At 46.5% G+C, this 20,958-nt stretch overlaps 1 protein-coding gene across 8 annotated transcripts in view; it reads left to right on the forward strand.

The window, feature by feature from the left end:
* Window positions 1–20,958, forward strand: part of STK40 (serine/threonine kinase 40) — an 856,346-nt gene that overhangs the window by 613,006 nt on the left and 222,382 nt on the right. For all 8 annotated transcript variants that reach the window (XM_069622689.1, XM_069622690.1, XM_069622691.1 and 5 more), the window contains one exon: window positions 4,713–4,828. In XM_069622689.1, coding sequence (XP_069478790.1) covers window positions 4,713–4,828 — 116 coding nt within the window. The remainder of the gene's footprint in view (window positions 1–4,712; window positions 4,829–20,958) is intronic.

Below are 20,958 nucleotides of genomic sequence, written 5' to 3' on the forward strand. Positions count from 1 at the left end.
CCGGCACTGGTACCCTTACCGGTAAACCCTTACCGCCGTCCGTGTAATGAGGCCCATTGTATGTTATGTAGTGATGCATATCACCCCCATGTGAAGAGAGGGGTAGATAGGCATGGATGGGGGCGCCAACTTAGTAAGCTATTGTACTGAATTTCTTTATAGCGCCAACACGCCTGCAGGCCTCAGGGCACTCACAGAACAGTACAAACATAGAACATCAAGGTAGCACAGGGTAGTATAGTAACGTCAAAATTCCTACTCTCCTCCCCCGTCAAACAGGTGAGTCTTAAGTGCTTTCTTATATTGTGCTACTGATGGAAGCTGTCTGAGTGACTGTGGCAGTGCATTCCAAGCCCTCCGGAGTCCATGAGGTAAAACTGGAGCTTCCTTACCTCTCTAATAGAAAGCGTGGCTGCATCAGTAAGTCCTCTGTTAGATCGCAGTGTGCGGCGGAAAGGCAGTCTCCTAATCCGTGAGCCAAGGTAAATCGGGGCGTCATCAGCCAGGCAATTGTAAACCAGATTTAATGCTTTATAATGAATTCTCTCGTGGGCAGGGAGCTAGTGCAGCTCCCTGCGGGCAAGAGTAACGTGGTCTTGGTGCTTTAAACCACATATGGCTCTAACTGCACCATTCTGCATGGTCTGGAGCCTTTTTTACATTAGCTTGTGAAGTACTAACCAACGTCCCATTACAATAGTCTAGCCTTGTATTGATAGTGGCAGCTGCGTTTAGTGCTCTATTTCCCTCGGACAATGTATGGACGAATCTGACACAGGAGCTGGGTCATGTAGGTACAATTCAGATGGGACACGTAATTCAGATTGGGGTAAAAAATGACGCCCAATTGTTTTCACATGGCCGGGGACCGGTGTCCTTGCGCCTCCAATCAAGAAGGCTTTTTTTCAGCTTTGCATCTGTACCCAGGATCAAAATCTGTTTTGTTGTCTCTCAGAGCAGTAGGGTCTATAATTAAGCTTTGTTTTACCTCAACCACAACAATCATTTCTTACTGGGAATAAAGCTTCTAGCCGATTGATGGAATGGGATACTGGCCCTGATGTGTAGCCCAGTGTTCGCTTGAGACTCGGTGTTCGAGATAGCGATGCTTTCAGTTTCAGGCTCTCCAGAGGCCTCTTGTGGCAACTGCTTCAGGTTCCTAGCAGTCGAGTGGCAGCACCAGTGAAGGGTCCCAGGAGACACTGTAGCTGCAACATTTATCCAGCTATGGGAGCAGGCAAACCAGTGTACCTGTCCCAATTACTAACAATCTTTGTAGAACAATTTGTTAGTAAGGGGCAAGCCACAATCCCAGTAACTCGCAGACCTGTGTTGATCTGTCAATTTACTGGTGCACTCTAGTCTTAATGTGCTCACCTCAGTGTCTGAGATACGCAAGGATTCTCTGGTGCTCAGCGTTGCTGCCGTGTGCAGAAGATCAGCACTAGTCAGGGAAAAGTCAAGAAACCACCAGGGAAAATGCAAAATCACAGCCTCAACCCTAACCTCGGGCCCATTTATACACCCTTTCAGCAGAGTCGGAAGCATTGGAGTTCCGACCTTTCAATTTCGACTATTGTGGACTGAAAATAAATGTAAAATGGAATATTAGATGGTTCAAAGATGTCCCATCAAGCTGCTGAACACTGAACCTTTCTCTCTAGGAGCAGGCATGCTGGTGTACTCCATTAATGATGAAATGTTCCTGATCTGTGCTATTTCTGGGAAACTATCGCAAAGTGCAGAAAAGGAAGCCATCCTGCTGCCCTAGACCACATGGTCGCGGTCTTGTGGAAGAAGTGAAAGGACTTTCCTGCAAGTGGGAGACTAAGGCAGAGGATCTGAAAGAGTGGGAGGCAGCCGAGCGGATTCCTAGAAAAGGGAGAGGAGAAAACATGATCTGGCGCCAGAAGGGCCGAATGAGTCACACAGAGGAAGAGCTGCTGACGCAAGGCTGCGTTTACTTTCCCCAGGCCCGCTCTCTGCAGCCCTGCCATGATCTGATTATTAAATGCCTCAGGGGAGAGCCTGCCTTCTCCCTTCTACCGTGTCCAGTCCAACTGGGGAAGCTGCGTACAGGATGAGCCTGTGAAGTGAAAACAAGACTCCCCAGCCCCCCGCGACTTGGATGACGATGTGGCTGGCTCTTATTATATTGTACTGTGCGAGTAAGCTTTGCTGCAATACTCTTTTCGGTTTGCTGGATCATGCAAAGGGATGCCATGCTTACCCTCTTTCTGCTTTGCTATGCTATTCACGATAATGTTGCGTTATGTTTGTAACAATATTTGCATACGAACATGCAATATATAGGCCACCGTTATTCCTTATATATTGTCCGATTACGTGCCATCTGAATCCCAGAACTGTGTCCCTGCATACTGAGACTGCCAACAGCATCCAAGGCCATACACACCTATAGCAGATGGCATATAACGTGGAGCGAGATTTTCTTCTTTGTTAGTGTTTGACATACAGCCAGAGGTGGACTGGGAACCAAGAGGCCCTGGAAATAATTTTAAAAAGTGGCCTCATATCACACATTTTTAGCAAGACCACCCCTTTTCCTATGGGTAAAATTGCAAATACCACACGAGGTCCAGGATGCAGAGGCCTACCGGGAAATCTCCAGAGTTCCCGGTAGTCCAGTCCACCCTTGCATACAGCCAGGGTGATGCCTGTTTTCAGAAATGAAGAGTAGCCGGTTTTCACTATGTGAAAGGAAGCACGTCGTTTAATTGAGATGATATTGCTCTGCTGCTTAGTCACCAACAAGCACATTCCATTAAAGATGCTGCCCTTTGGGAAAGCTAACCACTACTCGTGGGTGAGCAAGAAGATTTACTGTGTGTGTGGCACGCACCAAACCACTAACCAGTTCGTTAGAAGATGCATGATCTGACAGCACTCACCAGTCTGCCTGGAGTTCCATTCTGGGCAAGTCAAAAAGTGGCTGTTGGGAGTACAGAAGATTGCAAGCTCTGCAGGAAAGATGCTCCGCCCCACAAGTAATCCAGACGTAATATTCCAGCAATGCCCTTAAATAACTAGACCAGAGGCTAGCCAGGGGTTCTTGAACCCCTGGCTATGATGGAGCCACATTAATGCTGAGGGTTAGAAACTTGGTTGCCTTGGCTGTCATGGCATGCCCTACCTGGGATATTTGCCAAACATTTTGGGTCTGAAGTAAAACCCAGTTGCAGAAGAGTAGGCTTGATTGCTTGAACCAGTGAGGTTTCACAGATGAAAGTGGAGCATGTATTAGTCATGTGGGTGGTGACTGTTGTGTAACGCGAGTGGCATTCATGAAAGGATTGCGACTGAATGGAGTGCTTGTAACTGAGTTGTGTGAGTGAAGTGAATGGAGCATGTGATTAGAGTGTAAACATTTGTGAGTGGAACACTTAGTTTCATGTACGTGATTGTGTGCATGCAATAAGGGAATGTGAGGAGGGTGTGCTTCAGCATATTGTGTTCATGTTAGGGCAGTCTTTGGGTGAATAGTTAAGACAAGACTGGACGTGTCTGCGTATGTACACATGTGGCAATGGGATAGTATGAATATTTGTTATTGGACTTTGTGCAATTTGGTAATGGGTTACTGGCGATGTCTCACTGGATTTGGATGTGTAGTAGGTTGGACTAGTGGAGCGATGCACAGGGTTCCTAACTGAAACATAGTATGCAAGATCGCTATGTGGTCTGTGTGCTGCAGTGTGTTTACGCTTTATATGGATTTCCTGAAATGCTATATATTTGAAACTGAACTGTGTGATACTAGCGACTAGTTTGGCAACTGGTCGCTTTGGCAGTGAAGTAATTCTGCTCGTGCCAGGCTGTGTGATGCAGGATTCCTGAGTTCCGGATTCCACCGATTGAGACTAGTTGACCCTTTCTTGTGGTCTTACCTTGTTGGCCTGTGTCTACTTTTATGTGACACTGCAAGTCACATGGCATTACTAGACCTGGGCTCTCCTGGGTGGCTATTGTCAGCCCTTTTCCCTAGCACTCTGATGCTGACGTACCACAGACCCAAGGTGTACTAGCTATATGACAAGTGGGGCAGGTAGGGAGAGTAATGAGAAATCCATGGGAGCAACATCCATCGGAAAGAACATTACTGAGTGCTAGCGGTAAGAAATGTTATCTAGTGACTGGCTCATTCAAAGCTTGGCCATAGCAGAACATTACTGAGCAAAACTACTTTGCCTGATGATTTTTCTTTTCACATTTTTTGTTTGTTTCTGCCATCTTAAATTTGAAGACCACCCATTCACATGTGGTAGCACTCCATGAGGTGCTGTGAGGATATTGGATGGCCACGTCATCTGTGTACTTAGATGGATTGTGCCTGGTTTTGATGAGTCAGCTAAAACTAAGCCACATCCAGTGAGACACGTACGGGAAATGGAGGGGTTGCACTAGCAAACACTATTGACCAGGTGGCACGTGCACATATTCTGTAGCATTACGCATTGCAGATATGCCATTGGGGTGTCCCTGCAGGCATGTAGAGATGTGCCAATTTTATAAAGTGTTGTTGTGCACGTGTGGGGACTCCTGGTTATCCCCGTGATAAACTAGGAACTGGATAGTTTACGGATGGGGACATTCCACGGTGCTTGAATAAGCCTTTTGGTGGCAGTCCTGATTTTACTTGAAGAAAGGATTGGGAGACTTGATGCTGAATATTTTTTATATGTTCTTCACAGGACGCATCGAATAACGGTAACTAACTTCTGCCTGGGCAAGCATCTCGTAAGTGAGGACGATCTTTTGAAAGACCAGAGGGGGAGCCCAGCCTACATCAGCCCTGATGTGCTCAGTGGTAAGTCGTGGCGAACATCTTTACTAACATACTTTTAATTAACCGATGGCATGAAAGTGTGCGGATAACCAGGTTCACTTGAGCTCTCATTGTGCAGCCTATTTAAGAGATTGGCTACTTGCCTGATGTGTGTGCAAGTTTGGCTTTGGGCATTTGTGTCCAGTGATTGACTAAAGTTACAGGACTTCTCATTTGCTGGGCAGTCCTTCATGTCATGCCCTTTTTTTCAATGCTTTTAATCATTTCTTCATTGATTTTGTTTAGCACAGTTGCCCCTTTTGGTTGGGTTTGTTTAGTTCAAAACATTTATACATGATCAGTCTTTCAGTGGTAGTGGAATTATTACTGAAAAGTGCACAGTAATCCCATATGCACAGTGCTTTTGTTTTTCCCCCTCCACAGACCCGTTCTGCTAATCCCACCTGCTTCTTATGGGTTTCGTCTATCTGTGTTTGTGGGGCAGGGTGTTTGGGGAACATAGTGTATAGGTACAGGAGGGATTCCTTAATCTTGCTTTACATTCATTGCTTTTTGCAGGTCTTTGTTTTTCAGTTTTGTGGGACAGTTCCCGGCTGCATGAACATGTAGAGCCTGCAACTTCTCTTGTATGCTCACTACTTGACTTCTTAGTGGCTCCAAGTTCCTCGCATTGACTAATTCTCACCTGATTCATTGTCAGTCTTGGCTCGCATGAGGAATGTGCCGTTGGTGAAACTTACTCTACGCAATTAAGGGGCAGGTGATTTTGATTGAGCGAATAGGACTTTTAAACCGTGGTGTCCATGCAGCTACGTAGCATCTTCAGATTGTGGTTGATTAGATTCTGTTCTCATTTAGCCTTCAAGCCCAGTATCTTGAATTAAAGGGTGCCTTTTTTTAAGGTAAGGCAAGTGTTCCGGTAAAAAAAAAATATTCTGCTAATAATGGTGGAGGGGGGAGGGGCAGAGGGGGTTTGCTGTGCGTGGATCTATAAAAGATAGGTGGCAGAACTGTTAGTGGGATAGAGGAAGAGGCTGATTCGTAAAACTGTTGTGTTGATGTGTGCAGGTCTGAAGCACCATGTTACCCGGTTTTAGTTTCCATTACAAAAATGGGGTTCCAAAACAGGCAATTGGTGCCTGCAGTCTAGGTGGGATCACTGTGCACATTTTCCTCAACCTTTGAGGGTGTTCCCAGCTCCCTAGCCCAGTCACCCCACTCCAACAAGTCTTATTGCAGTGCCAATTCACTATAGCCAGGGTACGCTACTGTCTGGTCCTGTCTTTAGTATTCCCTCAGGAACTTTCTAGGGTATTCCAATTGGCCAGACCCCCTTTTCTCCTGATGGTAGTATTTCAACCTTTTCCTCACCGTCCTCTCCCTACGCTTGTCTCATTTCTTTATTCCTGTTCTGTCATTTTCTGTTCTGTCGTTCTGCTTCCCTGGTCCAATCTGTCTGTCTAGTCCCAGCTCTTCTCCTCTCCTTCCCTTTTGGGCTAGGGACTCCCATGGAAATGCTCATGCAGGCAGATAGCACCACCCTGTTTACAAGCCTCCATCGTTTCCATGTGGTTGGTTGTTCTCTTTCCCTCCTAGATCAAGTAAGTCCTAGTCCAGAGGTTTCGGGATTGTTCCACGGTAATTCCTAGTGCTGGGCAGCTGCTGCCCCACTGCTCCTCTAAAGCCAGTTTGGGTTTGTGAGGTGTGAGAAACCTGAGGGCGTCCTCGCATCTATTTACCTGTGATCCCCTGCAAAGGCGGCCAGGGAAAGACCACTGCTCTTAGATGCTAACCCTGGGGGTAGAGAAGCGAGGGAGGATCACCTGGGTGGAGGGTTCTTGGGTAATGGAAAGGAAGGATCCTCACGTGAAACATGGTATTACCCCTTTCCAGTTCATGATGAACCCTTGTCCCCCAAAACCTTTGTGGGATATTGTAACCCTATTTCCTTTGGACAGAATAACTTTAGGAAAAATGACAAATGTCAAACAAGGATGAAAAAGAATGGTGTGCCCTTGGGCGAGACGTATCTCTCCTTTTCCTAGTAATGACCAACCCAACCTTTCCTCCATCTCTGTGGGCCCGTTATAAGCCAGTTCCCCTCTTTTCTCCCCTTTTGACACTTGACAATACTGGGATGAAGAAGAGGCAACTAAGACCAATGAAGACTACACTTTTTCACCACTCTGGTATTGCCTGCCAGGAGCTGTAAAGGTCAGGCATTTCCTGTTAATTGTGGTCAGGCAGGGCTGATTGGACATCCACAGCTGCAGCCTGTCAAGGAGCTGAAGGAGTATAAAAGGAGACCAGCCTAGGAATATGAGAGAGAGCGGCGAAACCTGAGCGTGAAGGAGCGACTGCAGCAGCAGGAGGCTGGTGCAAGTGTGGCGTGGGAGCTGGGACTCCATGGAGTGGGAACCTTCTGGTGGGAAAGCCCTCGGTGACCATAGTCAATGTGGTGAACATTCTAAGGGGTTTAGTTTAGGAGATGCGTGTGTGCATTTTGCCATTCTAAGAATTGGGCGGCTGGCTAGGCTCGACTAAGCAGCCCAAAGAGAGGACAGGCACGTGGGTGGGCGCTGTTGAGGGTTTTCGATATATTGCTATTGTATAGAGAGTCGAAGTGTGGCAAGCTATACCGAGTTCCTTGCGGGGGGATGGTAGTCACTGTATGCTAGTGGCAGAGGTGTTGAGGTACGTCAGGTGTTTCAGTATGGACGGCTGTGTGTTGCAAGACCGGATGTGCTTAGCCATAGCAGTATTCTACAGTGCATGGTTGCATGGCTGTGCCTGCGGCCTGTGTCCACACTAGTGGTGTGAGATATACGTACTGTAAGCTGCGAAATAGTTCGGGTAGTGCAATATTTGTACAGGTCTAGAATTCAGTCCTATACCAATGTACCTGGGTTTCACAATGTAGTAGGTTTAAGCGTATATTAAACAGAGATGTAGGCTACACCTAGATTCGAGAATCCTGTATAGTGTAAGAGAGGCATAAGTATCACAATGCAATAGGTTTCATCATATGGTAAGCAAAGATGGAGGCTACACCTGTGTTTGAGAATCCTCAATAGAGGTCACTGGTATCCCTTTGCAGAGCAGCCGTACAGGTAAATATCCTGGGTGTATTACTTGATACATCTTTGTGGAGTGATTGTACATCACATTACGCTGCGCACATCACAGTGCAGAGCAGCCATACATGTAAATATCCTGGTAGACCTCTTTGTGGAGTGCTTGTACATCGCATTACCCTGCGCATATCACAGTGCAGACCAGCCATACATGTTAATATCCTGGGTATATTACTGGAGACATCTTTGTGGAGTGCTTGTACATCGCATTACCCTGCGCATATCACTGTGCAGAGCAGCCGTACATCTAGTTATCCTGGGTGTATTACTGGATACATCATTGCGGAGTGCTTGCACATCCCTGCACATATCACTGGTAGCCCTGTGCAGAGCAACCGTACATGTAATGATCCTTGGTATACTACTGGAGACATCTTTGTGCAGTGCTTGTACACTGAATTACCCAGTACATATAGCAGGTAGTTCTCTGCAAATGCGCTGTGCAATTGCCCAGCACAAATGAATATGCAGTGTTACCTGCACGTCAATGGCCCCCAATCCATATCATGGTTACGTCTCTGCCGAGTGTCTACATATTACAACTACCTCTCTGAAGAGTGCATGTGCATAGCTTGCAATCGAAATACCAAGGGCATGTCGCAGGTACCTCTCTGAAAAAGGTTCCTGTTCTATAGATGCAATTGCTCAATACACATCACAGCGACACCTACTATGCAGGGAGCTTCTACATCAAAGGCCTCTGTGCTTTTCACAAGTATGTCATTGCAGTGTAGCCACACAGTAGAGGGCCCCTTGCCCATCTCAGGACACCTGTGCATCAAATATCCCTGCGCAGATCACTGTTACATCTCTGCAGAGGGCTTGTACAAGTGAAAATCCTGGACAAATCCCAGGTGGATTACCTGTACATCAAAGAGCCCAGTGCATATCATGGTTACGTCTCTGCCGAGTGTCTACATATTGCACCTCTCAGGCCATCCAGCAGCCACACGGAGGAGAGGGCAGGAGCCCCTCCTCACAGACGATCACACCCACACGTGGCCCTGCCTGCCCCTCGTGCAGCGATCAACGTGTAGTGACCACGGATTCACGAGGCCCAACTGTGCTGTGCTGTGCTGAGCACAGTACTGGGTAAGGCTGCACCACCCGGGCTGGACTCGAGCTGCCTCGGATTTGCAGCATTTTTCCCAAAATCAAGCACGGAAACCCATGCCTGACCTTCTTTGCCTGATCCTTTGATGCCGGGCGCAGCGTGGCGCAAAAGCGAGGCTGCTGCCTCGTTGCTAGGAAAGAGCATTATTTAAAGCAATAAACTTCTGCCGGCAGGTGGATACGCCGACGGCCCTCATAAGGCCCCTGTTTACCCCTGTTTGCACCGATTGTGCCGGTGCTGCCCATACTGTACCCCTTTCAATCATCCTAACGGACCAGCCATATGATCCTTAAACGCAATGGGATCCCATTCTGAATGAAAGAACGGGTGAAGGCTCGTGTTTCCACAGTTTCTCGCCCTGCACATCACCGTCCGCGCTTACGCCAGTGCTCAGTTCCTACGAGCTGCCCACCAGCCGTAAGTACTATGGCCGCCACATCATGCAGTGCGGTAACGCACAATATCTAGTGGCTCTGTCCTATACTTTACAACTGAGGCCTCTGCCTGCTCCGGAACTCATATTTAGCCACTCCGACTAATATACACTGTGACATTACTCGAAGGGTGCTCCTATAGCCTCCCGCTTACCACGCTTATGACTCTACTATTATCCTTAATTCATGTATTGCAAGGGCGGCACCTGTTAAAGTGTAACCATATACTATGTCACCTTACCGTATGTTGCATCACTGTATGCTTACCTTCTACACATGAATGCCTATAAGATGTCATCATTATTGCCTGTTTACTTAGAACTTGAATAGCCTCACCCCACCAACTGGGTCCACTACCATATGAATTTGACTTTACTCATCTTTGCCTTTCACACTGCAAACCTAGGCATCACTTGACTAGCCTCATAGCCCCACAGCCTGCACCCAGAAGATGAACTCTGAAATCCTTCCAAGCCCGCACTAATCCAACAGACCGCTCCCACCTTATCAACTGCACTAGTGCTTATTGTAACTGCCAGCTTTATCTGAGCTTGTCCTCTAAGCACTGCCATTATCATATTACCCAGATCTACTTGAAGTAATCCTCTCCTAGGCACTGCCATTGGCACTATCCTGGCTGTCTCCACATTAGAACCTCATTGCCTTTGCCGCCTAGCAGATGCATTAGCATCCTATTGATTTTTGCATTGCTTTCTGTATACAACTTGTATTAGCTTCTGATTGACTTCTGCATTGTAGTTGCATATTACCTACTTTAGAACTCTATAGTTAATGTGTATTTCCTGTGTTTAACAACCTTAGGGAAACAACTCTCCATAGCTATGCTATTGCCAGCTCAGACTACGCAGCTAACTTGGAAGTGCTACTATATTAATTCTGCATGTTGATAAACTATACTCAAGTGCTCCAGTATGCCAATTACTAGTCACTACATCTGTGCCATTGGCTTCTCACTCGCTCTTCTCAACCTCCTGAGCCTTGCCGGGCTGTGCCCTCACCCTCGAGGCAATCCTGCCTATTTGGAGATAGACAACTCATCCACTATGATGCACTTAAATATCCCCAATTCGAGCCTAGTCCCAAAGTACCTATGTAACACAGCTACCAGGAATACCGGACTACGCTCTAGATTATTGAAACTCTATGAACCTACTAACAGATCTATTCACCTAGTTACTCAGAAAACCAACCGCCACATGAACCCCAATACCCTCATCACCACATCTAAGGTCCAGCCCACAGATACATCATGCATAGTCCCTATCATGAGCCCCAAGCTTAAAGGCGCCCTTATAAATACCAGATCCTTGGTCGCTCATGCCACAGGAATATCTGATCTTATCCAATCTGAAAACTATGACTTCATGGCTATCACAGAATCGTGGCTACCTGCCGCCACAGGCCCTGCCCTCATGATGGCTATCCCTACTGGCTACACCATCTTAAGAGCTGACAGAAATGAAGCACACGGAGGAGGTATAGCCCTTATTGCCAAATCCAAACTGGAAATAAGGCTAGTACCTGCCCCTGATATTACCTCATGTGAAGATCTTGCAGCTAAACTCTCCAACAAGACCCAGACTATTACAATCCACCTAATCTACAGACCACCAGGTCCCATTGAAACATTTGAGGACATCTCCACCATCCTCTCTAATGACCTAAAAAGCTCTTCTGAAGTCCTCCTACTAAAAGCTCTTCTCAAGTCCTCCTACTAGGGGACATCACCTGGGCTTCAATGACCCTAAATACCTACACACCTCAAGTGTGGCCAGTATCCTAACTGACCTTGGCTTTACTCAGAGAGTGCTCCAGCCCTCCCACATCAAAGGGAGAACTCTTAATTGGGTGGCAGATTACAATTGTAATGCGTCTATCTCATCCATCTCCCCTCAAATCTGGACAGATCACCACCTTGTGACATTCTCGCTAGAATCTAAAATACAAACCCAAACCACCACCCAGAATGCCCCACCCATACCAACTAGGAATAAAAAGAACATTACCCCCGACAACGTACTCCCACTAATTCTCCCCACTCTCAACTCCTTACCGGAAAACCTGGGTCCCGAGGCCCTGGTGAACAAATATAATAAAATCATGTCTACCTCTCTAGACAAACTCACACCTCTCAAAATGCGACGAAGTAAACCCATAGCCCACCTTAACGCCTGGTGCACCCCACAACTGAAAACCCTTCGAGCTAAAAGAAGACAATGTGAGGGAGCGTGGAGACTATCTACCTTATACAAAAGAGAAATAATTGCAGCTAAACGCGAAACCTACAATGCCAGAATTGCACAAGCCAATTCAAGCATAAAGGAACTTTTTGTTATCGTCAAGGAATTAGAAGCCCCCATCCCAGTACCTGACAACTGTGTCAAAGATAAACTTTGGTGCTCTAACATACAGCATGCACTAGCTGACAAAGTTGCAACCCTACAAGCTAAAATTGCACACAAAAAAGCATCACTAACCGCAAATACATCCCCCATTAATTCTACTAAACCATATACAGATAGTCTGTTCCCCCCCCCCCTTAAATTCACCAAAGTCTCCATCATAGAGACCGAAAAAATTATTCTATCGCTCAAACCTTCCAACTGTCAGGGAGATCAATGCCCTGCCCAACTGATAAAAGATGCTGCCCGAGACCTGGCTCCCTTTATCACGAAGCTTATAAATGCTTCATTCTCTTCTGGCACAATACCAAGCAACCTTAAAGAATCTTGGGTGCGCCCATTACTTAAAAAACAGACACTAGACACACTAGACCCTGCCATCCCTACTAATTAGCGCCCAATCACAACAGTCCCATTTCTTCTAAAAATCTTAGACAAAATGGCCTACCTACAAATACAGAAACACCTGGAATCTAACCACCTGCTGGGTGCTCGCCAGTCAGGCTTTCGGCCCCAGCATGGGACCAAAACAGCCTTAATAGACCTAAAAGCCCAAATTGACGAGCTTAGAGATCAAGGAAAGTCAGCCCTCCTGCTATTGGACCGATCTGCAGCATTTGACTTGGTGGATCATGGGGTCCTTTGTAGACATCTGAACTCGGCAGCCCACTTTTCCAAAGAAGCCATAGTGTGGATTGAATCCTTTCTTAACAGGACTATGAGAGTCTTCTCCCCCACTGCAGCCCCCATCCCCATCTCCTGTAGAGTCCCTCAGGCCTCTTGCGTCTCTCCTACCCTGTATAACATCTTCACGAAGCCCCTGTTCGATTATCTGGACCTTCTTGATATCACCTACACTAACTATGCAGATGATACTCAGATTCTCCTACCGCTTACTGGTGATTTCGAAAAGGATTTGGCCTGGGTGAACAGGGTCTACATCATCATCCAGGCATGGATGGCCACCCATGGATTATGCCTGAATGATGACAAGACAGAGATCATTATCTTGGGCACACCCTCCAACTGGGACCCAAATACTTCACATTTAAAATTGATAGCAACCCCATTACGGTTGCTAGCGAGGTTAAAACTCTAGGTTCCTACCTAGACTCGGCCCTATCCTTCAAGAAACAGGTCAATACAATGGCATCTGCCTCAGCATACACCTGCAAATTAATCGGAGCAGGTAAACCCTTCCTGTCCAACAATAGTTGCATTACCCTGGCAAGAGCTCTTGTTCTGTCAAAGCTGGATTACTGTAACTCTCTATACTGTGGGGCCCAACAAAGAAATCATTCCGAAAATCCAGCGCCTTCAGAACAATGCTCTTAGAGCAGCACTCGGTATTTCCAAGAGAGATCATATCTCGGAAATAAGGAGAACTAATAACTGGTTATCGACGCAGGATAAAATCCAGCTGAAAGTGGCATCTCACATACAAATGCCTAAATAATGCGGCACCCTGTTACCTTACTGAAAGAATCACTAGAAAAACCTCGAAGACCCACCAGATTATCAAATAGCAACTGCCTCCTGGTTCCAAGATTTAAACTCTCCAGAGTTGGGGCATGTAGCTTCCCGGTTAAGGCAGCCCAACTGTGGAACTCCTTAGCCCTTTCTCTGCGTGAAGCTCAATCTTATCCACAATTCCGTCAGAACCTCATTAGTTGTCTCAAAGACTCAGACCAGTAATCTGATATATGACTCCACTCGACCTTCTGCTTTACCAATGTATATAATAATGTGTTACCATAACCTGTACATAACATATTAACTGTATTCTGCTTGTATCCTGTATTCTGCTTATATCCATTATGTAAAAACACATTTCCCAATGTTCCTCTCTGTAATAATGTTTAGTAGAATTGTATATAGTATCTTTTCTTATCCACATCCTATACCAGATTTTATACATGTCCATGTAACTCTAACTATGTAACTGTACTTTCTGTAACCAAGCAAGATGTCTTACGAAATGCGCCCTTATACCTTTGGGGCTGGTGCGCAATACAAGTAATAAAACAAACGCCTACCTCTCTGAAGAGTGCATGTCCATAACTTGCAACCGAATTACCCAGCGCATATCACAGGTACCTCTCTGAAAATGTTCCTGTTCTATACATGTAATTGCCCCACACACATCATGGGGACAACTATGCAGGGTGCCTGTAAGTCAATGGCCTCAGTGCTTTTCACAAGTATGTCACTGCAGTGTGGCCACAGAGTAGAGGGTCCCTTGCCTATTGCAGGACACGTCTGCATACTTGCCAACCCTGACGATTTAGGCGGTAGGATAAATAAGGACAGCCACTTAATAAAAGCTGGTCTTTTATAAACTAATGATCTAGCACATGTGGATGATTACTGTTGTTTTTCATGTACTGCTATCTTTGGCAACTATATAAATTGTGACACCCAAAGATAGTATACTGTCTCTAAACTTACACGGCAATAAATAAACTGCAGCTAGCTTAGACTTCTCCAGTCAGGACAAACCCCCCTCCTTGTACACATTTGGATACCGCTTTTTAAGCAGTCCTATCGCCTACCGATTTATTGGCACCAAATACCGATTTTCTTTTTTTGCCCACGCCAGCTCGGGTGAGTCTTTCAAGGGCTCCCCGAGCTGGCGTAGCAGGAGAAGACGCGGCATGAAGGCTTTTGATGTAAAAGGCACCCATGGCGGTGGGCTAAATGCGTCCCTCCGCCACGGGTGCCTTTGACAAAAGGTGCCATTAGCCCCCCACAACGCCAGCTCGGGGGAGTCTTTCAAGGGCTCCCCCGAGCTGGCGTGGTGGCAGAAGGCGTGGCAGGTGCCTCATTGTCATTGAATGCACCTGCGGCGGCGGGCTCATTCAATGACCATGGGTTGCTGACGCGCCCTGTTCCTATCATTACCTCCTCGCCTGACTATTTTTGAAACTTTCCTTTTCCTTTTGAAAATTCCTACAGATTTTTGGTCACAGAATGTTGACCTGTATGCGTCTGCAGAGTGCCTGTACATCAAATATCCCTGCGCCGATCACTGTCTGTTACATCTCTGTAGAGAACTTGTACACGTGAAAATCCTGGGCAAATCACAGGTGGATTGCCTGTACATGAAAGAGCCCAGTGCATATCCCTTATATGTATAGTGTCTGTTCTTCATGGGATCTGCGAATCTCGAGAATCTCGATTTAGGGCGCCTCTCCCTAGCCTAGACAGCATTACTGCCGAGCTACAGCTGATGAAATGTCACTGTCGAGAATGCCCTCGACGTGTCACGTATTGTTTGATCTGTACCGAGAGCTGGCAGACATCTTGAAAAGGCTGCAGCGCCGGTGACTCACACGGTGAGTCAGCGAGGAAATTGGAGATTTAATCCCGTTTGTTTGTGTCAGGGCTGCTGGGCGCTTTACCCAGTTCTGACCCCGCGTGCGCCTGAATAATCTTCTGATTTGTTGCTTGACTGAAATGTCCTGTACCTTTGGCAGCTTTAAAGAACTCGAGTGGGTGTGGGCAGTGGGTCCCGCGGCCCACGTGGGAGCGATGTGCCTTTTTAAAACCATTGCCATCAGTCTCGGCGTCAAGTGGCCAGGCGAGGCTGTCATGTGTTTCCAATCCGAGCAGAACGTTTGAATTCCACTGGGTTTCTGCAGTGCTTGAGGAGACCTTGCAACGTGACATTTAAAACAGCAGTCCTAATTCAGACCTTCCCTACACAAAAAAGGCGTGTGCATTCTTGTAACCATTAGTAGACTTGCCTGTTTTCATGGGGGGTTGTGGCCGATCTTTCTCGTTTCTAAATGCATACATCTTTTTTTCTGATTTCTCCTGCACAATCTTTCAAAAACGTTACCAGCATAGCATCTATGTGGCTAGTGTAAATGTACGCTTTCTTACTTCCATGCATCCCCATCTTGACCCCACCCTCCCGCCAAACGTCAAGAATACTCTTCCAGATTCCCACCTTCTCTGTAAAGGCCAAGCTTTCCAGCAGTCTTGTTTGGTATTGTATGTACACTTAGGGCCTTCACCCTGCTGCCTTTTAACGCAAGTAAGTGACCACAGCGGAGGGGAAGGGAGTTGCAGTAGAGGATTCCTACAAAAGCATAAGCAATGGCATAAAAGCGGGGACTGCCTTTAGCAAGAAGGGCTGTTGGGAGATTGGGCACTGGTAGTTGGCAACTAACCGTCCAAGCCCACCCTTATTGGAGGCTTTCTCGGGCAGCTCAGGCCCAAAGCCTAGCGCAGTCCCTCGGCTTCACTGGCGCTCTGCGTTTACTGTGGCTGTCTAAACCATCCCTATTTCTGTTATTGCTGCATGCTAGAGGCGAGCTCTGAGCAGCCAGAAGGTGGCATGTTAGAACTGTAACTGTAAAAGTACCAAAACAAGCCTGGGCATCCATCTGCAAAGCAAAGTACAATGGCTCTTCCCTCTCTCAACCTTTTTACAAACCTCCCCTCCAAATTTGGTCAAGTTTAATTACATTTTCTGTATAATTGGTTTTAGGACCAAGGGCTTTTAAGTATCTAAAATTTGGGCTTCATCTGATTTTCCATGTATCGCAGGAGATGGAATCCACTTTATCTAGTTTCCCAACCTCTTTGACCTTTTGCTCAAGTGTATTGGTTATAGATTGCCTTTGGTTCGACTTTTCAAATAGTCTTTTAGATTTCATTTCGAGCTGTAACACTGGTTCGCAGGTTTCACCCAGTGCAACAAGCTCATGATCCAGTAGGCTGGTACTTTCCCCTACTTTGAATAACTCATCTCTTGCTACTTATCCTGTTATGCTCGGAGAACTCAAGCTCTCTATAACCTTTCAGTTTCAGCAAACCTTACACCCAATCAGGCTTCATTCTCCATCTTGGTTTGGAGAAGGCCTAGTTTTGTAGGGGAAAAGGATGGTCAAGGAAAACTAAAAGATTTATTTCCCAACCATGGAATGACACTCTATCACAGCCTCCCATCACATAGAGCACACTTTTCCTACACAGTAACCAACAAATAGACAAACACCAGAATGGACTCTACTCCACGCTCAATGAGTGCTGAGTGTCTAGTGTGCATATGCGTCCGTCTGTCTCTTGACCCTATGATCTTTGTTTCATCCTATGGCGTCCAGAACCCTCTATACATGCGCATAATGCGTCTTTATTCATAACTCATATTAACACTTGCAAAAGCCAGATCTATTGGTGTGGTCCATATCTGTTCTCGTCATCCAATTTTCCCTGATCATATCACTGCTGTTAAGATGGATTTCCAAAATCAGTTCTTGGTGGGACGATTTCGAGAGACCACCCTATTTATGTCAAGAGACAGAGGCTAGCCAAAACCCAATCGAGTTAAGATAGCTGAGCAGTCACGGCTTAGTCCAAGGAAAAGTGAGTGTGGTCTAGGGCTACAATGAGTCCACACAGAGTAACGCCAGTAATTCAGGTTAGACAGTAAGCATATGCAAATATAGTTCATTGGGCCTTTAGTTGGACACTAAACATATACAAATTAGAGAGAGGTGGTCAGTGCATGGTTTGCCAAGAGACACTGCCGAAGGCACAGGTCCTTGGGGTCGATACTGGTTGTTGCCACCAGTTCAAGGGTCGAAGCACCAACAAGAGTCTTCCGAGATCAGGCAGAGGAGCAGGCATTTGCTGGGCCAGTCACTGGAGTACATACTGGTCAGCTGCAGGGTTTGTCAGCGGCCTACCTAAAACTGTATAAACATATTTACCCATTCACCATTAGGAGTACAGAGTTGCATATGAATTAGTTAGTGTTAAACAGGTGACTAGTCAGAGGCAAGCAAAAGAAGTATAAATATTTTATAATAAGCCCACGTTACTTTCTCCCCCCCACCTCAGTCTTATGAAGTTCAACCCCAAGATGGTATCAGACCCAAAAGTTACACTTTACAATATATAGGCTATTCAGGTAAGGTATTCAAAAATGATGCAGTGGGCTGTGACGATGCTTTGGAAAGTTTAAAAAGGTAAATAATAATTTACCTATATTCAGGTGAGTACACCACTCTAGTCTATTCACCAGGTAAGATCTAGAAAAAGGATCCTTGACCCAGGTTCAACGTCCAGAGGCTAGGTCAGTGGGGAGTTGTGGTCAAGGACTTTATTCCCAATGTTACCCTATGGAGGACAGTGGGGGGGGGGGGGAGGGAGTTATTTTAGCCTACCCACCTCACTCTGTCTTCCAGATATCACTGCAGGTCTTACTGGGACACAATCTTCTGCACTTAGTTTGGGTGAGGAAGGCCCAGGAGTTTCAGGTGCAGATGTCACTTTCCATGTCAGGAGTTGGTCATGTTGCATGGCAAATGGTTCCGATCAGCTTCCAGAAGAAGTCCCAAACTAAGAAAGATATATACTTCTGCAATGCAGTCCCCCTCAGGAGACCTCACCGGATTGAAGTGTTCCAGCGAAGGTCACCACTGTCAGGCAGCGACAGGTGATTGCACAGCGGCGAACACGGAAGCAGTCCCAGCATAGCTTCCCTTGGAGAGAGAGATGGCTGAAAATAAGACGGCACGTGACTTGTGGCACAAGCTGGAGATCTGCAACATTCCAGCTCTGCTCTGAACAACAATGGCTGCCGTGAGGTATGTACAGAAGGCATGGTATCAAACAGTGAAGACAGACACAAGTGATCACAGTTCAAGGGTGTTTATTGAACTTCAATGGGTTGGTAGAACGCCTATCTAAACCTAAATCTAAAGATGGGAACAAGCTACAACCATCAAATAACGCAGTCCTATTGGAGTCTGTCAGAATAATAGGGCTTTTACTAATAAACCTATTGCCAATCCTTACTTCTAAACACAAAATGGTGTGGGATAACAATGAATGCAAAAGAGAAGTGTTCAAGAAATGATATTCCAGGATAAGTGAGCAGTTGGCTTCCCTTCATCACGTTTTCCGCTTCTTGGCCACGAGGTAACAGTTCAACACATAGGCATCGGGGCCTTCCGCCAAAGTCTCTCTCAAAATGACAATCTATTATTACAGAGGGCCTGACGTAACAAACAAAAGAGAAATATTCCTTTCCTTTGTCAGGGTTTTCACACTCACGTTCGGGACTGGTCCCCCTCCTTCGGTCTCGGACCACGTGTCTCCCTCATCCAGACTCGGACCCCTTTTCTACAATGTTCACAACTTGGACCATGGATCCACCTCGTTCGGGCTCAGATCCCTTTTGATACCAGAATTGGAGACCTTTGAATGTACAATGGGTTTTGCTTAAACCGTCACAGGACCACTTCGATTCACTTCACACAATTTACACTTTATATCAGTCTTCTACTTTCATGTCTCTTGTCAGGATACTGTACAGATGTACAGAGACTTTAGACTGAGCACATTCACACTGCCGGACCACTCTGTCAACGGTATTATATCTTTCCTTTTTAATGTTCAAATATTCACCAGCAATTTATCTTCACTCCTGTCTTTCATAACACATGTTTAACTTGTTTTCATAATGTTGCCGCTTGCAACCTTGACTTTAGCACAGACCATTCTGTCATCGCGCCACAACTCACTGGCTGTGTTCTGTTGCTTCTTTGTTCTTGGAGCCAAGGACGATATCACAGCGTTTGCTGCTTCTCCCCGCCTTGGTCAGTTACGCGGGAGGACCCTCGGTATCTCTGACAAACAGTGCAGGATTCTTCAGCCTGGTTTCCAGGTTTTACCTTTTCTGCCTTGAAAGTTTCTTGAGAGTAACGGCTTCCTGCCAAAAAGGTCAAGGGTGTTGCCCCTCTCTCAAGCCTGGCCATCTTTCTCCCTTCGTTCAACTGCTGACCCGATACTGCTGTACCTTCCTGTGCTTTGCCTCGCTCTGTGTGCTCTTGTGCACTGCCTTTTATCCGTGTGGGGACGTGTAATGGAAGTCAGGTGGAGTGATTGTCGATAATTGCCTGACCTCCATAGTATTTGGGACATGTCTGGTACACGGCTCGGTGTGAGTCGGTTTTCTCCTAGAGCGGGCTGTTGGTGTAAAAGTGTTTGTGCAGGGAAAAAGGGGGGGGGGCGCGGGGGTTGAGTTTCTAAATATCCCATCGGATAGGATGGGGTAAAGGTGTTACAGGGAATAATGTGATACAGCGTCTCACCATCCAGTGTCACACTCCCCGAGGTCCCCTCAACCAGGTGATCCTCCCGCATTGGTCTGAATTCAAAGGCGATGGCCGCGCCTTGGCCCCCTGAGAGAGAACTCCGCGGGGCTAGCGGGTGAGACACCTTCTGGTTTCTCACAGGTAGCCCAGGAGAGAGCTGGTCAGTCTACTGGATGGTCCAGGGACACTGCCAAAGGCACAAATCCTTGTGGTCGATACTGGTTATCGCCATCAATCCAAGGGTCGAAGCACCAACAAGGGTCTTCTGAGATCAGGCAGACAGGCGGGTCTTTTCCAGGCCAACTGATTGTCTATGCTGGTCAGCTGCAGGGTTCATCAGCGGACTGCTCTTGTTCGTACAAGTCTTGGTTCCAACAATGATTTGATGAACAGCTGCAGGAGCCCTCCTTCTAGCCAAGATTCAGGCTGCAACCACGCATTTCAATGGTAAGGATCTGCAACATTCAAATGGCGCAGGATTAACCAATCATAGACAACTATTGCTCATCGCATCCGTCCAGCAACAGACATTTGGCAAATAGATTGTGGACAAGTACCAGACAGTCGCAGCCCCCTCCTTGGGCTCACAGACAATGCTACTTTACCCGCTAAAGCAGCAGCTCTGTCCGAGAAAAGGGTTTCAATACAGGGCATTTCCTGTCCTTGAGAAGGGAGGAAGAAGGCCAAAGAACAATATGGTCAAAGAACAGGAGAAAATCTTGCGGCTCTGCCATTTTAGGGTACTAGCCACCTTTTGTAGCCATTCGGGGTAAATGCAAAAGTGCTCAAGAACAATCTCACAAATTGTGAAAATCACCCAGCTACCACCAATTTGTAATAGGCACATTGTCAAAGTAGCCAAAAGGTAATTCTATAAAAAGTTGTGAGGATACCAAGTATCCTAACTATACTTCACTGTAAGGTATTTGTACAAT

The sequence above is a fragment of the Ambystoma mexicanum genome, chromosome 11 (genome assembly GCF_040938575.1).
Source record: "Ambystoma mexicanum isolate Mex_15411 chromosome 11, UKY_AmexF1_1, whole genome shotgun sequence".
NCBI lineage: Eukaryota > Metazoa > Chordata > Amphibia > Caudata > Ambystomatidae > Ambystoma > Ambystoma mexicanum.